General features: G+C 52.8%; 1 protein-coding gene across 3 annotated transcripts in view; it reads right to left on the bottom strand.

Moving 5' to 3' along the window:
* Nucleotides 1-20015, bottom strand: part of OAT (ornithine aminotransferase) — a 95095-nt gene that overhangs the window by 57435 nt on the left and 17645 nt on the right. For 2 of the 3 annotated variants that reach the window (XM_060171104.1, XM_007519661.3), the window contains exons 8-10: nt 17908-18021; nt 17080-17224; nt 14851-15266 (exon numbers count right to left, since the gene is read on the bottom strand). In XM_060171104.1, the coding sequence (XP_060027087.1) occupies nt 15106-15266; nt 17080-17224; nt 17908-18021 (420 nt within the window). In that variant the 3' untranslated portion in view covers nt 14851-15105. Of the gene's footprint in view, nt 1-14850; nt 15267-17079; nt 17225-17907; nt 18022-20015 lie in introns of those variants that run through there. The other variant, XR_009544613.1, reaches the window with a different exon arrangement.

The raw sequence follows: 20015 nt of genomic DNA, 5'->3' as shown, positions 1-20015 counted from the left end.
TGAGTGAGTGAATGAGAGATGGCTGGATAAATAGATAGGTGGGTACATGAATGATTTAGTTGGTGGACGGGTAGAGGGGTGAGTGGTTAAGTGGATGGATAAGTGAGTGAGATGTGGATGTACGATTGCTTAGATGGATGGATGGGCAAATGAATGAATGAAAAGGTATATAAGTGGGTGGCAGACAGGTAGATGGGTGGATAGATGGATAAACGAGTGGCAGAGTGGACGAGTGAATGAATAGTCGTAGGGAGGGGTAATCTCATTGCTGAATGGAGAGGTGGCTGGCAGATGGATGAGTGGATAATGTTTCAGGGGTGGGCAGGGAGATGGATGGGGGCATGGAGAGAGGCCAGACCAGCCCAGACCAGGTCCCACTTGCCCTTAGAACAGCCTGAGGGAAGTTGGGCGGCAGCGGATTAAGCGCACGTGGTGAAAAAGCACAAGGGACCGGCGTCAGGATCCCGGTTCGAGCCCCCGGCTCCCCACCTGCAGGGGAGTCGCTTCACAGGCGGTGAAGCAGGTCTGCAGATGTCTGTCTTTCTCTCCCCCTCTCTGTCTTCCCCTCCTCTCTCCATTTCTCTCTGTCTATCCAACAACAATGACATCAATAACAACAACAATAATAACTACAACAATAAAAAAAACAAAGGTAACAAAAGGGAAAATAAATTTTAAAAAAGAGACAAATAAAACAAAGCACAGCCTGAGACACAAGCAGCACAGCCGTTGTCACATCCCCCCACCCAGATTGAGATAAGGAACCAGGCCAAGAGCCTGTGGGTCTGAGGCCAGGTCACACAGCCGGGGAGCCAAGAGCAGGTCTGGGCTCCTTCCTCTGCACCCAGCACCCAGCCCTCCATGTCGGGGTACAGCGTGCCCACCATGCCCTCAGCCCCATTCAGAGTCAAAGCCTCCCTTCAAGGAGTTGGCATCAGGGCTTCTGGCTGGGAGTGAGACTGAGGAAGGCAATGAAGCAGGAAGGAGGGAGAATGCCTCGTTGTGGTGCTGTATCAGAGCTGAGTGCCTGGAGGAGACGGCTCAGTGAGCTTGCGGCCTGTGGGCGTGAGCTCCTGCCTTCAGTCCGGGCGCCGCACCTGCCTGAACAAGTGCTCTGCTCTGTTTCTCTGTCCCTCCGTCATCAAGAAATAAAGAAGCCTCAGGAGTCAGGCTGTAGCGCAGCGGGTTAAGCGCAGGCAGCGCAAAGCACAAGGACCGGCAAAAGGATCCCAGTTCGAGCCCCCGGCTCCCCACCTGCAGGGAAGTCGCTTCACAGGCGGTGAAGCAGGTCTGCAGGTGTCTGTCTTTCTCTCCCTCTCTATGTCTTCCCCTCCTCTCTCCATTTCTCTCTGTCCTATCCAACAACGATGACATCAACAACAACAATCACTACAACAATAAAACAACAAGGACAACAAAAGGGAATAAATATATAGAGAGAGAGAAAGAAAGAAAGAGAGAAAGAAAGAGAGAAAGAAAGAAAGAAGGAAGGAAGGAAAGAAAGAAAGGAAGAAAGAAGCCTTTAAAAAAAAGAGAGAGAGAGAGAGAGAGGAGCCAGGTGGTAGTGCACCTGGTTGAGTGCACATGTTACACGGCACAAGGATCGGGCTGGGGTAGGTAGCATAATGGTTATGCAAACAAACTGTCATGCCTGAGGCTACGAAGTCCCAGGTTCAGTCCCCTGCACCACCGTAAACCAGAGCTGATTAGTGCTCTGGTAAAAAAAAAAAAAAAGGCACAAGGACCCAGTTTCAAGCTCCTGGTCCCCACCTGCAGAGAGAAAGCTTTGTGAGCGGTGAAGCAGGGCTGCAGGTGTCTGTCTGTCTACCTCTCTATCTCCTCCTTCCCTCTTGATTTCTGACTGTCTCTATCCAATTAATAAATAAATAAAGATAAAAATGAATAAATAAGGAGAGAGAGACAGGCAGTCAGACAGACAGAAACAAAGGGGAAGCACAGAGGGAAAGGGTTCGACTTACCAGACAGTAAAAATCTGAGCCCCTGTGCACCCCAATTCCACCAGGAGCAAAAGTGTCTGTCACCAGGAATCTCGTTTTTATACCTTCACAGAAAGGAAAGAGAATCTGGAAAACACCAGAGGAAGCCAGGCGCTGTTTCTCTCATCTGAGAGAGAAGAGGAGCAAAGTAAAGACACTGGAAGTAGTGATCAGTGTAGGGTGAACTAGAAAGGCAGTGAGGGCAGTAACACAGAAAAAATGCCAAAAATATATATATATAGATGTAGAGGGTTCAGGCAGCGGCACCCCTGGCTGAATGCACATGTCACAGTGCACAAGGACCCAGGTTTGAGCCCCACCTCCCCACCTGCCGAGAGAAAGCTTTACGGATGGTGAAGCAGGGCTGCGGGTGTCTCTCTGTCTCTCTCCCTCTCTATCTTCCCCTTCCCCTCAATTTCTCTGTTTCTAGCCAATAATAAATGTATGTGTGTGCATGTAGATAGATAGTGACAGATATAAAGTCAGCCCACATCTGTGACCTTGGGAGAACCACGGCAGTTTACAGTGGAGGGGGTGGGAGACACAGAGCTCCAGTGGTGGGAACTCTGTGGATTATATTCTTATAATGATTTTGCAAATAAGTATTAAATCACTAATAAATTTCTAAAAAATATGAGCCCCCGGACATCCAGGGCCCAAGAATACTACCATGAGGCAGAGCAGGGCCAGGCTAGGGGCGGGAGCCGGGGGGCCCATCAGGGACTTCACAGAGCTTGTCACAGGGTCACCACCCAGGCTCCTGGCCTGTGTCAGGACAGACTTAACAGCCTGCACTGGAGTCCCCACCAACAGAAGGCTTTCTTGTTCTCCAGCAATTTTATGAGGCCTTTGTGGATGGGGGAGTGGGGTGGCTGCCAGACAAGGGAGGAGTGAGGCCCAGTACAAAGGCCTTGTGAGAGAATCAAGGAGAACTGGAGGGGTCTTTACCCCGCCCTGCTAACACACAGCCTCGGGAAACAGCAGGGAGGGCGGGGGCAGGGGAGACACTGCATCCAAACCAGAATTCCAGGGCCCTGGGCGGCCCATCACCACAAAGTCCTGGAGACACAAGGCCATGGTGGACAGAGCACTGGACCTGCATGCATGGGGTCCCAGGTTTGATTCCCAGCCCCGCATACACTGAGAGGGCACTCCGGCTCTGGTAAAATTAAGGATGTCATTTTGCATTGGCAGTCTGACCACTCCCACGCTGCTTTTTCGTTCTGAGAGACAGAGACAGGGAGAGACACTGCAGTTTCAGACCTTCCTTTGGTGCCTTGAAACTTCCCCTGGGGTGCTGGGGCTCGAACCTGGGTAGCCCTCTGGCACATGCACCCTCCCCAGAGGGCTCTGTCTCCTGCCTTAAAGGCATCTTTAAATAACAAGTGTGGGAAAGCAAGGAGATAGCTCAGCACACGACTGCCACCTCTCCAGATTCAAAGGAGGTCTCGAAACTTGACATCAGGCTCAACCTGACGCTGTGGACTGGCTACGGAAGAAGGGCAAACGCTAGAAGAAGAACTAGAGCACAGTGCTGAAGGTTCGATCCCCAGCATTGCCATAAGCCAGAGCTGTACATAAGCAGTACTCTGGTCTCTGTCTCTCTATCTCTCTCACACACTCTCTCTCTCTCTCAGTGATTTAATAATGACTTACAAAACCGTAAAATAACAGGGGTATAATTCCATATGGCTCCTACCACCAGCTTTGTGTCCCATCCTCTCTATTAGAAACTGCAGGGAGTCTGGCTGTAGCGCAGCAGGTTAAGCGCACATGGCACACAGCGCAAGGACCGACTCAAGGATCCCAGTTCGAGCCCCCGGCTCCCCACCTGCAGGGGAGTCGTTTCACAAGCGGTGAAGCAGGTCTGCAGGTGTCTGTCTTTCTCTCCCCCTCTCTGTCTTCCCCTCCTCTCTCCATGTCTCTCTGTCCTATCCAACAACATCAATAACAATAATAATAACTACAACAATAAACAACAAGAGCAACAAAAAGGGATAAATAAATAAATAATAAAAAAAGAAACTACAGTAGTTCTCCCAAGGTCATCGATATGGGCTGATATTTTTTTTTCCAATTTTGGAATATGTACTTATTTCAAAATTGGGGAAAAAATAGTCCATTTTTTTCTCTGGCCCTGCCTTCTCTTCCATTCTAAGTCACACCCACACCTCTTACTACTTTTGAATGTCCTTCCTTTCTTCCTCTTCTCTCTCAGGGTCCTGATACAATTGGGGTTCAGAGCCCTCTGGTCCTCTTCCCCTAAAATTTCTTCCCCTCTGGGAGTCTGAACCAAAATTCTTTATGGGGAGCAGAAGGTGGGAGTTCTGGCTTCTGTAATTGCCTCTCCACTGGACATGGACATTGGCAGGTGGATCCACACCCCCAGCCTGTTTCTGTCTCTCCCTAGAGGGCAGGGCTCTGGGGAAGTGAGGACACATTAGTGAGGTCGTCAAGCCAGGGAAGTCAGGATGGAATCATAGTAGTGTCAGCAACTTGGTGGCTGAAAGGCTGCAAGATATAAAGTGGGACAAAATATTTAATAAACAGGAACCAAAAGGTAAGAATGTACCAGATGAAAATAGGGATCTTGGGGCCAGGCAGTGGTGCACCTGGTTAAGTGCACAAGGACCCAGGTTCAAGCCCCTAGTCCCCAACTGCAGGGGGAAAGCTTCACAAGTGGTGAAGCAGGGCTGCAAGGAACTCTGTCTCTCTTCCTCCCGATCTCCCCCTCCCCTCTCAATCTCTCTGTCTCTATCCAATAATAAATAAATTAAATAAATATTTTTTAAAAAAGAAAGAAAGAATGGGGCTGGGTGATGGCCCACCTGGTTGAGCGCATGTATTACAATGCACAAGGACCCAGGTTCGAGCCCCCGGTCCCCACCTGCAGGGGGAAAGCTTCGTGAGTGGTGAAGCAGGGCTGCACATGTCTCTGTCTCTCTCTCTCTCTATCATTCCCTTCCCTCTTGATTTCTGGCTGTCTCTATCCAATAAATAAAGATAATAAACAATAGAAAGAAAGAAAGAAAGAAAGAAAGAAAGAAAGAAAGAAAGAAAGAAAGAAAGGAAAGTGTGCCCCAGGAGGTGGCCCAGTTGATGAGGCACTGGACTCTCAAGCATTAGGTCCTGAGTTCAATCCCCAGCAGCACATGTACCAGAGTGATGTCTGGTTCTCTCTCTCTCTCTCCCATCTCTCTCCTTCTATCTTCATGAATAAGTAAATAAAATCTTAAGAAAGAAAGAAAGAAAGAGAGAGAGAAAGAAAGAAAGGACATAGGGACCTTAAGGTGAAGAGAAACTAAGAACTCTTAGGGGCCCATGACTTCTGTAATTTTTGCTTGAGTCTTACAGCTAACATAGAGGTGGACTAAAAATACTGTCTGGGAAGGTGATGCCAGGGTTGAGAATAGAGCTAGAAAGCTGGATTAGACAGAGAGGAGCTCCCAAACTTGACGAAGATATCTAAAAACCACTGGAAAGAGACCACAGCAAAAAAGCTTCCTCCGATGCAGTGGAGTGCCGGCTGGAAGCTGGGCACACACAGGGCGATGCAGGTGTGCCCTGCAGGTGAGCCGTGTTTAAGAGATGAAGACAGAGACGGGGAGCCGTGCACAGTCGGGCTCTCGCCTGTGAGGTGGGAGAGCTTGAACTGAGGCCTCAGGCAGGCAGGTCCCGGGCTCTCATATTGATCAGTCACTCTCCCCCCCCACCCCCATCTATGGTCTATTCCATGTCTATGAGCCAGACAGCAGAACACAGCTCCATTCATGGTGCTCTGCTTTTGTCTTTGTTTTTATGCAGTGCTGGGGATTGAACTCTGAACCTCACAAGAGGCATGCCCTCTACCCACTGGGCCACCTGCCTGATCCTCCTAGTCCCCATTATTTTTTTAAATATTTTTAATAATTTTTTCTTAATATTTATTTATTTATACCCTTTTGTTGCCCTTGTTAATTTATTGTTATAGTTATTGTTGTTGTTATTGATGTCATCATTGTTGGATAGGACAGAGAGAAATGGACAGAGGAGGGGAAGACAGAGAGGGGGAGAGAAAGACAGAGACACCTGCAGAACTGCTTCACCACCTGTGAGGCGACTCCCCTGCAGGTGGGGAGCCGGGGTCTCGAAGCGGGATCCTTATGCCAATCCTTGCACTTTGCACCACGTGCCCTTAACCCACTGTGCTACCGCTGGACTCCTAGTCCCCATTTTTTTTAAAGTTTTCTTTCAGTATTTATTTTCCCTTGTTAATGAGAAAAAGAAAGGGGGCGGGCAGTAGCACACTCACTTAAGTGCACGTATCACCATGCACAAGGATCTGGGTTCAAGCCCCTGCTTCCCACCTGCAGGAAGGATGTTTCCTGAGTATGAAGCAGGGCTACAGGTGTCTCTCTTTCTCTCTCCCTCTCTAGCTCCCCATCCCTCACAATTTCTCTCTGTCTTATCAAATAAAAATAAAGTAGGGGGAAAAAAGAAAAGAAAGAAAGAGAGAGAGAGAGAGAGAGAAATCACCAGGAGCCGTAGATTCGTGGTGCTGTCACCAAGCCCAGCGATCACCCTTGTGGCAGTGAAGAGAGAGAAACGCCAGAGCACCACTGGCACTTGTGGTGCTGGGACTCAGACCTGGAGCCCCACACGCATAAGGCATGCCCTCTACCACTGAGATGCCCCCTGGGCTCCCCCCACTCCCCTCCCTCCTCCTCCTCCTCCTCCTCCTCCTCCTATTTTAGTCCTTTGCTTTCTCCTTCTCCTTCTGCCTCCAGGCATATCACTGGGGTTTGTTGGCTGCACAATTCCACCACTCCCCAGTGGCCTCCCACCCCCTATAGAAGCTGAGAGAAGTAGAGAGGGAAGGGGGTGGAAAGAGAGAGAGGAGTAGAGAGGGAAGGGGTGGAGAGAGAGAGAGAGGAGTAGAGGGGGAAGGGGGTGGAGAGAGAAGTAGAGAGGGAAAGGGGTGGAGAGAGAGAGAAGTAGAGAGGGAAGGGGTTAAGAGAGAGAGGAGTAGAAAGGGAAGGGGTTGAGAGAGAGAGAGGAGTAGAGAGGGAAGAGGTGGAGAGAGAGAGAGGAGTAGAGAGGGAAGGGGTGGAGAGAGAGAGAGGAGTAGAGAGGGAAGGGGTTGAGAGAGAGAGAGGAGTAGAGAGGGAAGAGGTGGAGAGAGAGAGAGGAGTAGAGAGGGAAGGGGTTGAGAGAGAGAGAGAGGAGTAGAGAGGGAAGGGGTGGAGAGAGAGAGGAGTAGAGAGGGAAGGGGTGGAGAGAGAGAGAGGAGTAGAGAGGGAGGGGGTGTTGAGAGAGAGAGGAGTAGAGAGGGAAGGGGTGGAGAGAGAGAGGAGTAGAGAGGGAAGGGGTGGAGAGAGAGGAGTAGAGAGGGAAGGGGTGGAGAGAGAGAGGAGTAGAGAGGGAAGGGGTGGAGAGAGAGAGAGGAGTAGAGAGGGAAGGGGTGGAGAGAGAGAGAGGAGTAAAGAGGGAAGGGGTGGAGAGAGAGAGGAGTAGAGAGGGAAGGGGTGGAGAGAGAGAGAGGAGTAGAGAGGGAAGGGGTGGAGAGAGAGAGGAGTAGAGAGGGAAGGGGTGGAGAGAGAGAGGAGTAGAGAGGGAAGGGGTGGAGAGAGAGAGAGGAGTAGAGAGGGAAGGGGTGGAGAGAGAGAGAGGAGTAGAGAGGGAAGGGGTGGAGAGAGAGAGGAGTAGAGAGGGAAGGGGTGGAGAGAGAGAGGAGTAGAGAGGGAAGGGGTGGAGAGAGAGAGAGGAGTAGAGAGGGAAGGGGTGGAGAGAGAGAGAGGAGTAGAGAGGGAAGGGGTGGAGAGAGAGAGGAGTAGAGAGGGAGGGGGTGTTGAGAGAGAAGTAGAGAGGGAAGGGGTGGAGAGAGAGAGGAGTAGAGAGGGAAGGGGTGGAGAGAGAGAGGAGTAGAGAGGGAAGGGGTGGAGATAGAGAGGAGTAGAGAGGGAAGGGGTGGAGAGAGAGAGGCACCTGCAGCACTGCTCCCTGCCACGGCACAGCAGGGGATGAGGAGTTTGAACCAGGAGCTGTGGGAGAGGTGACATGTGCACTCTACCCAGTGCCCCAGCACCCCACACACACACACACACACACACACACACACAAGGTGACATGTGCACTCTACCCAGTGCCCCAGCACCCCCCCCACACACACACACAAGGTGACATGTGCACTCTACCCAGTACCCCAGCACCCCACACACACACACACACAAGGTGACATGTGCACTCTACCCAGTGCCCCAGCACCCCCCACACACACACACACAAGGTGACATGTGCACTCTACCCAGTACCCCAGCACCCCACACACACACACACACAAGGTGACATGTGCACTCTACCCAGTGCCCCAGCACCCCCCACACACACACACACACAAGGTGACATGTGCACTCTATCCAGTGCCCCAGCATCCCACACACACACACACACAAGGTGACATGTGCACTCTACCCAGTGCCCCAGCACCCCCCACACACACACACACACAAGGTGACATGTGCACTCTACCCAGTGCCCCAGCACCCCACACACACACACAAGGTGACATGTGCACTCTACCCAGTGCCCCAGCACCCCACACACACACACACACACACACACAAGGTGACATGTGCACTCTACCCAGTGCCCCAGCATCCCACACACACACACACACAAGGTGACATGTGCACTCTACCCAGTGCTCCGCCCCACACACACACACGCACACAAGGTGACATGTGCACTCTACCCAGTGCCCCAGCACCCCCCCACACACACACACACAAGGTGACATGTGCACTCTACCCAGTGCCCCAGCACCCCACACACACACACACACAAGGTGACATGTGCACTCTACCCAGTGCCCCAGCACCCCACACACACACACACACACAAGGTGACATGTGCACTCTACCCAGTGCCCCAGCACCCCCACACACACACACACACAAGGTGACATGTGCACTCTACCCAGTGCTCCGCCCCACACACACACACACACACAAGGTGAAATGTGCACTCTACCCAGTGCTCCACCCCACACACACACACACAAGGTGACATGTGCACTCTACCCAGTGCTCCGCCCCACACACACACAAGGTGACATGTGCACTCTACCCAGTGCCCCAGCACCCCCCACACACACACACAAGGTGACATGTGCACTCTACCCAGTGCTCCGCCCCACACACACACACACAAGGTGACATGTGCACTCTACCCAGTGCTCCGCCCCACACACACACACACAAGGTGACATGTGCACTCTACCCAGTGCTCCGGCCCACACACACACACACACACACACACACAAGGTGACATGTGCACTCTACCCAGTGCTCCGGCCCACACACACACACACACACACACACAAGGTGACATGTGCACTCTACCCAGTGCTCCGGCCCACACACACACACACAAGGTGACATGTGCACTCTACCCAGTGCTCTGGCCCACACACACACACACACACACACAAGGTGACATGTGCACTCTACCCAGTGCTCCGCCCCACACACACACACACACAAGGTGACATGTGCACTCTACCCAGTGCTCCGGCCCACACACACACACACACACACACACACAAGGTGACATGTGCACTCTACCCAGTGCTCCGGCCCACACACACACACACACAAGGTTACATGTGCACTCTACCCAGTGCTCCGCCCCACACACACACACACACACACACAAGGTGACATGTGCACTCTACCCAGTGCTCCGCCACACACACACACACACACTCACACAAGGTGACATGTGCACTCTACCCAGTGCCCCACCCCCCACACACACACACAAGGTGACATGTGCACTCTACCCAGTGCTCCGCCCCCCACACACACACACAAGGTGACATGTGCACTCTACCCAGTGCCCCACCCCACACACACACACAAGGTGACATGTGCACTCTACCCAGTGCCCCAGCAGCCACACACACACACACACACAGACTTTTTCTGCAAGGCCAGAATCAGGCTCTAGATTTTGCTGGCTAAAACCAGGGCTCTTGCCCAGCAGGATTCCCAGCTGCCCCCGGGGCCACTCCTGAGGCCCCCTCTCCCTGCTGGGTGTCCCCACCCCAGTCACCCCACCTCTGGCTGGGTGCTCCCACCTCCCCAGCAGGTCACCCCACGGCCCAGGCCTTCTGCCGGCCTCACAGTGGCCCTTTGTGACTGACCAGCCCTTGTTTACGGCCCATAGTCCCTCTAGCAAAGCACACACACACACACACACACACACACACACACACCCAAAGCCACATGGGGTGGGCAGGGGCTCCCCGGCCCACATTTTCCTCTGGAAAAGGAGCCAACCACGGGCGTGGCCGAGACTGGCCAGGCAGGAGCTGGGCTCGGGCAAGTGACCCAGGCAGCATCCCACAGTGGGGCCCCTGGGCCCCTCACAGAGACAGAGCCCCCACCCCACAAGGCTCCACTTGGCAGAGGACATGTCCTCACCCAGGAGACCCCACCCCTAGGGACAGCCCCCAAGCTACATGGAACAGCATGTGCCAGGGGACACCCCTCTCTGTGGGGTGGGGCAGTCAGAGGTGAAGCTGCCCCCCTGCCACCCCCACCTCCACCTCAGGCTTTGGCTAGAACAGGCTGAACCCAGCCCTGTCCAGGCTCTGCTCACTGAGCCACCCCACCACTCTGGGCCGGAGAACATGGGGTCACGGGCTAGCAGCTTCATGAGGGCACTGTGGGGGTATGAATGTCACTGGAGGTGACCCCACTGCCTGGTGACACAGAAAAACAAATGTCACTATGTCCACCTCTACAGGGAGGGACGGGAGACAGGACCTGCCCCTTTGTCCCCAGAACCAAGTCACAGGGGGCTGGGGACCAAGCAGAGGAGCACACAGGCCAGGCCAGGGTCAGCAGGTCTGCCCACCCCCAGGCCCCGCCTCTCTGGCTGCTGGCGGCCACATGTGACCGTCCTCCTGGGGACAGGCCTGGCGTCTGTCTGGTCTGGAGTTTCCATATTCACCTCCAGTCTCCCCACCCACCCCCCTGCCCCTCACACAGAGCAGAGTGACCAGCCCCTGACCCCTTCACCTTCTAGGGCCACCCTGCCCGGGACCCCTGCCCCCTCGGGTGGACCTGCACCCAGGTGCCCAGCACCGACCACCCCTCCATCCATCCGGCAGAGGAGGCCGGGACCCGGGGCCAGGGAATCGGGGTCAGAACCCAGCCAGAGGAAGGTGGCCCCAGCCAGGTCCCAGGGCCACCAGCCGTGACCTGTTCCCTGGGAGTGATGCGCCCTCCTGGGGGAGGCAGCCTGGCCTGCAGCCCGTGGTCTCTGGAGTCACAGGGGCAGACGGGGCGCCTGCTGTCAAGTTCTCCCACTCACTGCTCCCCAGGGGACAGTCACCGCCTTGCAAAGTGACAAAAACTGCCAGCGGGGCGAAGTTCGCCCTAGTCCTGCGGTCACAGCCAGTGTCCTAGCAGCTCCGGGAGTCCCCAGCATCCTCACGGGGCCCCAGCGCCCCCTGGCTCTCCCCGACAGATGCACCTCCTCCTCCTCCTCCTCCCAGCCTCACCCGGGCTGCAGCCCTGGGACCCCCACTCACACACTCCCCCACCACCACCATCCGGCTCCTTGCAGCCCTTGCAGGCGCAGCGCACTGAGAGCTGCACACAGGCCACGCCCACCCTGCCGACCACGCCCCCTCCTTGGAGGCCACGCCCCACACTCGCTCTGCTCCGGGGCAAAGCTGAGCGCACAGCGCCCCCTGCCGTCCAAAGTCGCCCCGGGCTCTGCACCTGCCGGCCGCTCTGGCCTGGCAGGGCACCCGGTTCCCCAGAGATGCTGGGCCTTGGAGAGGAGGGGCGCTGGACACAGCCCTGCTCTTCCCGCAGACCCCGACCCCCTCCTCTCTCGGGACTCCCTTATTTAAGAAAGTGACTTGGGAGAAACTCACAAAAGTGTCTTAAAATCCCCAGAGAGGTGGTCCAGAAAATGGCATAGTGGATAAAGCTTTGAACTCTTAAGCATGAGGTCCCAAGTTCAGTCCCCAGCAGTACATGTACCAGTGATAGCTGGTTGTTTCTCTCCCCCTATTTATTAATAAATAAATTATTTTTAAATACCAGGGCTAGAGAGATAGCAGAATGGTTATGCAAAAAGTCTTTCATGCCCAAGGCAACAATGGTCCTAAATTCAATCCCCCTGCACTACTATAAGCCAGAGCTGAGAAGTGCTCTGGGTGGGGGCAAGGGACGATTCTTTAAAAAAAAAAAAAAAAAAAAAAGATCCCCAGGGAGAATCTCATGCAAGTGAAATAAGGCAGGAGAAGTGTTTCAGAAAGCCCACTGATCACACTCATATATGAAACCTTTTTGGTATTTATTTTGCTAGGACAGAGAGAAATTGAGGGAGGGAGGGTTAGAGAGTGTGAGAGACAAGACACCTGCAAACCTTCCCAACTCCTGATGCTTCCCCCTGCAAGGACCCAGGGACTTGGACGAGGGTCCTTGTGCACGGTGCTGTGTGTGCTGAAACAAGTGCACCACCTGGCCCCTTAAAGATTGATTTATTGGGGGGGGTAGGGCGGTAGCACAGTTGGTTAAGCGCAACGTGGCACCAAACACAAGGACCAGCATAAGGATTCCTGTTGAGTCCCAGCTCCCCACCTGCAGGAGAGTCACCTCACAGGTGGTGAAGCAGGTCTGCTGGTGTCTATCTTTCTCTCCTCTTCTCTGTCTTCCCCTCCTCTCTCCATTTCTCTCTGTCCTACCCAACAAGAATGATATCAATAATAACTACAACAATAAAACAACAAGGGCAACAAAAGGGAACAAATAAATTTTTATAAAAAATTAAAAATATATGTAAATAGCATAAAAGGACATACATTATGGCGAGGTATTGTATGCCACAGCAAATCCTAACAATGGGATTTTCAAAATTAACCCAGTTGCCAAACAATTTGGTTATAGCAATAACTTTTTATTTCCTTCTTAAACCCTAGGACAGCAGGAACCTTCCACTTTCTCTATAAAGCCCATATTTCTCCCAGTCCTGAAACCTCTAGGGTGGGGCTCCCTTTCCTGCCTGCTTCTCCCAGTTCATACCAACTGATATTGCATCTGAGGATCCCAACTCAGTCAGTGTAACTGGAACCACGTTGGCATGTTTCACTTTGGACCGTGTCCAGAGACGTCAGGTGTGGAATGTCAACTCTTCAGCTTCATTACTCAGCCACCAGGTTTCATGATGCCAGCCTGACTTCCCTGGGCAGTCGACCCCACCAATATGTCCGCAGAGCCCCGCCCCACTAGGGAAAGAGAGAGGCAGGCTGGGAATATGCATCGACCTGTCAACACCCATGTTCAGCAGGGAAGCAATTACAGAAGCCAGACCTTCCACTTTCTGCCTCCCACAATGACCCTGGCTCCATATACCCAGAGGGATAAAAAATAGGAAAGCTAGGGAGTCGGGTGGTAGCGCAGCAGGTTAAGTGCACGTGGTGTGAAGCTTAAGGACCGGCATAAGGATCCCGGTTCAAGCCCCGGGCTCCCCACCTGCAAAGGAGTCGCTTCACAAGCAGTGAAGTAGGTCTGCAGGTGTCTGTCTTTCTCTCCTCCTCTCTGTAGTCCCCTCCTCTCTCCAACCTATCCAACAACAACAACATCAGTAACAACAATAATAATTATTCTGGTCCGGGAGGTGGCACAGTGGATAAAAGCATTGGACTCTCAAGCATGAGGTCCTGAGTTCAATCCCCGGCAGCACATGTACCAGAGTGATGTCTGGCTCTTTCTCTCTCCTCCTATGTTTCTCATTAATAAATAAAATCTTTTTTAAAAATCACAACAATTAAAAAAACAAGGGCAACAAAAGGGAAAATAAATATTAAAAAATTTAAAAATTAAAAATAAATTGGGAGTCAGGCGGTAGCGTAATGGGCTAACGCAAGTGGCACAAAGCGCAAGGACCGGCATAAGGATCCCGGTTCAAGCCCCTGGGTCCCCACCTGCAAGGGGTCGCTTCACAGGCGGTGAAGTAGGTCTGCAGGTGTCTGTCTTTCTCTCCCCGTCTTCCCCTCCTCTCTCCATTTCTCTGTCCTACCCAACAACGACGACATCAATAACAACAATAACTACAACAATAAAACAGCATGGGCAACAAAAGGGCATAAATAAATATTTAAAAAATAAAAATAAAAAAATAAACAAAACAAAAAAAAAAAGAGATTCTCAGAGTTAAATGCCTAGTAGCAACCAAGAGATGGCACAGTGCCTCAGCAGTGACCTAAGAAAAGCTGGAGGCCCAAGCTTGATGCCTGGCCGCACGTGTGCCAGTGACGCTCTGGTCTTTTCTCTCCTGCTGACTCACAGGTCTGGCAGAGCAGTGGGCTTGAGGGCCTGACGTTCCTGGTTCGGTCCCAAGTGCCCATGAACCAGTCGTGTTCTGACTTCTCTCTCTCTCTCTCTCTCTCTCTCTCATGTGAAACTCATAATAAATACAAATGAATCTTCTCTAAATGTTTGATATTAATTGACAATCACTCAGCAATAGCACACTGACCACCAAGAACACTTAAAAGTTTTATTTGAAATTTTAAAGAAACACGAGAGAGAACATTTTCCACACAGCACACAGGACTTAAATATTGATTCTCGATTCCACAGAATGACATCTGCAAGCTACGTCCTGGTTTCGCCTACTACAGCGAATTTCGCGCTAGGACTTTCTGAGACTAACCATTAATCCTCTCTAAAAGCCCAATGATTATGATGTCAGCTCTGTAGGGATAAAGGAGACTTGATGGGATAACCAATAGAAACTTTTCAAATATAAAACGCTTTGACCAGCAAGGAAATTATATATATATATATATAAAAAATTATAAATCAGACTAGTGTTGATGGAAGGCTTTGAGTGGGGACATGTCACTGTGGAGAGCAGACGCAGGTGCGCACACACACGCACACAGTCTGACAGTGTCCTCTCAGGCCACATGGCCACGCTAGCTGAGAGTTTCACGTCACGGGTTGTCCTTGAAGCGAGCGCCGGGGGTGGGGGTGGGGGGGAGTGTCCCAGCGGTTGCTCCTGGCCCATCTCCAGCCGCACGGGGCACCTCGGGGAACCCCCCACCTCAGAAAGACAGGATGGTCTTGTTGATGATCTCCACGGCCTCTCGGACCTCGTCCTCCTTGATCACCAGCGGGGGTGCCAGCCGGATGATGTCCCCGTGGGTGGGCTTGGCCAGCAGACCGTTGTCCCGGAGTCGCAGGCACACCTTCCAGGCGTCGTAATCTACAGGAAGAGGGGACGGACACGAGGGCGGGTCAGAGTGTGACAGCCGTCCCCTGTGGAGGCGGTGAGGGCAGAGGGAAGGCCCAGCGCCTTGTCTACAACGGCAGCTTCCGGAGGTCCAGGAGGTGGGGCAGTGGATAAAGCACTGGACTCTCAAGCATGAGGTCCTGAGTTCGAGCATGGCAGCACATGTGCCAGAGTGCTGTCTGGTTCCTTCTCTCGCCTCCTATCTTTCTCGTCAATAAAATAAGTAGAATATGGGGGTCGGGCAGTGGCACAGCGGGTTAAGCGCAGGTGGCGCAAAGCGCAGGGACCGGCGTAAGGATCCCGGTTCGAGCCCCCGGCTCCCCACCTGCAGGGGAGTCGCTTCCCAGGCGGTGAAGCAGGTCTGCAGGTGTCTGTCTTTCTCTCCCCCCTCTCTGTCTTCCCCTCCTCTCTCCATTTCTCTCTGGCCTATCCAGCAACAACAACAACATCAAAATAGTAACTACAACAATAAAGGAAACAACATGGGCAACAAAAGGGGAAAATTTTTTTAAATTTTCAAAAATAAGTAGAATATTTATATTTTAAAAAGTAGCTTCCAGAAACGAGCTGGTCGCTTATTCTAGTCTCTTCTCCCCACACCCCTGACCCCATACCAACCAGTACACTGCCTGGCTCTGTGTGTTATGTTGCCAGGGATTGAACCTGGGACCTCAGAGGCAGCTAGATGTGTCTCTTCCTTCAAGTGAAGCTGCAGAACTGGGAGACAGTTCAGCCGGTGGAGCGCACACTTGACCGTGTGTGAGGCCTGCTCCCCACCACGGAGCACCGCGTGAAGGGAGGGGAAGACTGCTGGACTTGACCAGTGCTCCCCCGGCTGTCTCTCACCCTCTGTTTACAAGGTGTGGGAGTGGGGAGTCTAGGGGCGGTGGACTCACACAGGCGTGAAGCCCCAGTGGGAAGCTGACCAGTTCGTAGCCCCAAGTCCCACCCCAGCACTGTGTATGCCAGAGCACCTCTGCTTCCATCTTTCCCTCCTTAACATTTTAAAGAAATGAAATGAATCTTTTTTTGGGGGGGGGCCTCCAGGGTTATTACTGGGGCTCAGTGCCTGCACTACAAATCCACTGCTCCTGGAGGCTATTTTTTCCCATTCTGTCACCCTTGTTGTTGTGCTTGTTGTAGTTGTTATTGTTGTCATAGCTGTTGTTGGGTAGGACAGAGAGAAATGGAGAGAGGAGGGGAAGACAGAGAGGGGGAGAGAAAGACAGACACCTGCAGACCTGCTTCACTGCTTGCGAAGGCTTGGGGGCTCCAACTGGGATCCTTGCACTTTGCACCATGTGCACTTAACCCGCTGTGCTACTGCCCAGCTCCCAAGAAATGAAATGAATCTTAAGGGGGGGGAGGGAAGAAGGGGTGCAGTGCGGCTAAGCAGTATAGCAGTAGAACACACGTCACATGCTTAAGGACCCAGGTTCAAATCCCCGGTCCCCACCTGCAGGGGGGAAGCTTCATGACTAGTGAAGCAGGTCAGCACGTGTCTCTGTCTCTCTCCCTTCCCTCTCAATTTCTGTCTCTATCCAAAATCAATAAACAAATTTTAAAATATGTGGGGGTAGGTGGCAGGAAGATAGCATAATGGTTATGATTTTTATGCCAGGTTCAATCCCCAGCACCATCAGAAACCGGGGGTCTGATAAAAATAAATGTACCGGTGAATCAATAGATCAAAACATATGGGCCAGTGGACAGCCTCAACGGGGGAGGGGGGCCTCAGCCCCACCCCAGGGGGTGTGCCCAGGCTCCCAAGAGGGGCTGGCCTCACCCTTGGTCTCTCGGATGACGATGGCATTGAGCAGCCCTCGGCCCCGCACAGCCGTCACAATGTCGGACGGCAGCTTGAGCAGCTCATTTCTCAGGAAGGTACCCATCCGGTCTGCGTTCTCCGCAAGGTTTTCCTCCTCCAGCACCTGGGGGGACAGCCGTGCACAACGGTTAGGACTCTCCTGCCTGAGGCTCTGGGTCCCAGGGTCAATCCCCAGCACTGCCATCAGCCAGAGCTGAGCGGGGCTCCAGTGTCTGTCTCTCTCATTAAAATAAATCTTCTTTAAAAACTTTGAATTGGGTGGCTGGAAGGTGGAAGAGTGGGTAGACAGTCGGACTCTCAGGCGTGAGGTCCCAGGAGTGACACACAGGTTCTGTCTTGGCTCCACTCTCTCATAAATAAATCTAACAAGAAGAAAAAGAGAAAGAGAGAGAGAGAGAGAGAGAGAGAGAAGCAGAATGACTTTGCAGAAAGTCATTTGTGCCTGAGGCACCAAAGGTTTCAGGTTCGATCCCCAGAATCACCACGAGCCAGAGTTTGGCAGCACTCTGGAGGAAAATAAAGGGAAAGGGGGGACGGCACCGCGGGGACGGGCTGCGGTCTGCGGCTCTGTCTCCACCACCCTGCGGAGCTGGGGCCCGAACCCCAGGCCGCCCAGCAGCCAAGCCCCACTGTCCTCAAGCTCTTGTAGCAGGGACAAGAGAGGACAGACATCAGGGTACCAGCCCGCCATCCGCTGCCGCTCGCCCCACGCGTGCTGGGTTGGGTGTTGGGGTCCCCGAACCCGCCAGCTGAGCCCCCACCCCACCCTCGGCCCCCGGCACTCACCTCCAGGGAGGCGATGGCCACCCGGCAGCCCAGCGGGTTGCCGCCGTAGGTGGAGCCGTGCTCCCCAGGCCTGATGGTCAACATCACCTCGTCGTCACACAGCACGGCCGACACCTGGGGGGACGGGGGTCCTGTCAGCTTGCAGAAGCTGCAGAAATGCCCAGGACGACAGGGAGCGCCTGCCTCTGCCAGCCTCAGCCCTCGCATCCTGCCCGGGGTCAGGACAGCCGCCCACAGACCATGAACGGCACCCCAAGAAGGCAACCCCAGTGGGGGGGGGGAACACTTTTTTCTTTTTTCCTTTTTCAGTCTCTTGAGTCAGTCATGGCGTGAAGCAGTTCACAGTGCAGCTTTCTGAGCCAAGCAGGAAAGCAGGAGAGGACTATGCACAACTCAGGCAAGGCATCGTGAACCAAAACAAACGCCGTGGGGCCCCGGTGGTGGCATGCCCGGTAGAGTGCAGGTGTTACCATGCAGAAGGACCAGGGTTCACAGGTAGCGGGGCAGTGGTGCCGGTGTCTCTCTTTCTCTCTGCCTCTTCCCCTATTTCTCTGTATTGCCTTCTATTTTGAAAAAAAAAAAAAAAAAAAAAAAAAAGGAGCTGGGTGGTGGTGCACCTGGTTGAGCGCACATTACAGTGCATAAGGGCCCAGGTTCGAACCCCCAGTCCCCACCTGCAGGGGGAAAGCTTTGTGAGTGGTGAAGCAGGGCTACAGGTGTCTCTCTGTCTCTCTCCTTCTCTATCTACCCCTTCCCTCTTGATTTCTGGCTGTCTCTATCCAATAAAAAAGATAATTTAGGGAGTCAGGTGGTAGCACAGCGGGTTAAGCTCACGTGGCGCAAAGCGCAAGGACCAGCGTAAGGATCCCAGTTCGAGCCCCCAACTGCCCACTTGCAGGGGAGTCGCTTCACAGGTGGTGAAGCAGGTCTGCAGGTGTCTCTCTTTCTCTCCCCCTTTCTGTCGTCCCCTCCTCTCTCCATTTCTCTGTGTCCTATCCAAGAACAACAACATCAATAACTACAACAATAAAACAACAAGGGCAACAAAAGAGGATAAATAAATATTTTTTAAAAAGATAACTTAAAAAAGAAATCTAACACAAGAAAACAAAACTGCTATAGCAGATCCGAAGGCACTCAGCTGCTTCACTTAAAATTAAATTCACAGGGGCCGGGCGGTGGCGCACCTGGTTGAGCGCACACTTCACAGGGCACAAGGACCCGGGTTCAAGCCCCTGGTCCCACCTGTAGGGGGAAAGCTTCACAAGTGGTGAAGCAGAGCTGCAGTTGTCTCTCTGGCTTCCCCTCCCTCTCTAACTCCCCCATTCTTCTCAATTTCTCTCTGTCTCTATCCAATAATAAATAAGTAAATACATGTTTTTTAATAACTCAAATTTACTAAGTTGTGGATGTTCAGAGCCTTCAGTGCTTTTCATCCTCATCCCAGACTCGTGAGCAGCCGGGAACTGAGCCAGGACACTGAGCGGCACTGTCGGAATCAGGGGCCGCAGACTTTGTGGGCGGCGTGGAGCTCCTAATGTGCGGTTTCACTACCAGTGAGTCATGTTTTCTCACTCAGAGAGGGTGGCAGAGAAAGAGAAAGGGCGATAGGGAAGGGAGAGGGAGAGAGAGAGAGAGAAAGAGAGAGAGAAACGTGTCAGTCCTGGAGGTGGCACAGTGGATAAAGCATTAGATCCTCTGTGGTCCAGGAGGTGGCGCAGTGGTAAAGCTTTGGACTCTCAAGCATGAGGTCACGAGTTCGATCCCTGGCAGCCCATGTGCCAGAGTGATATCTAGTTCTTTCTCCTCCTATCATTCTCATGAATAAATAAAAATTAAAAAGAAAAAAAGCATTGGATTCTCAAGCATGAGGTCCTGAGTTCAATCCCCAGCAGCACATGTAGCAGAGAGATGTCTGGTTCCTTCTCTTCCTGTCTTTCTCATTAATAAATCAATAAAATCTTCTGAGAGAGAGAGAGAGTGTGCAACACCAAAGTTAACCCTGGTGCCCCGGCACTCCCCGTGAGCTGAGCCCTAGATCTGAGTCCTAAGCAAGAGCAGGTGCCCTACCCACTGAACTATTCCTCCAGCCCCTGTAAAACCATCCT

Source organism: Erinaceus europaeus, chromosome 14, assembly GCF_950295315.1.
Source record: "Erinaceus europaeus chromosome 14, mEriEur2.1, whole genome shotgun sequence".
In the NCBI taxonomy this organism is placed as follows: Eukaryota; Metazoa; Chordata; class Mammalia; order Eulipotyphla; family Erinaceidae; genus Erinaceus; species Erinaceus europaeus.
Note: the sequence above shows the minus strand (reverse complement) of the source record. Positions and strands in the feature narration are given on the sequence as shown.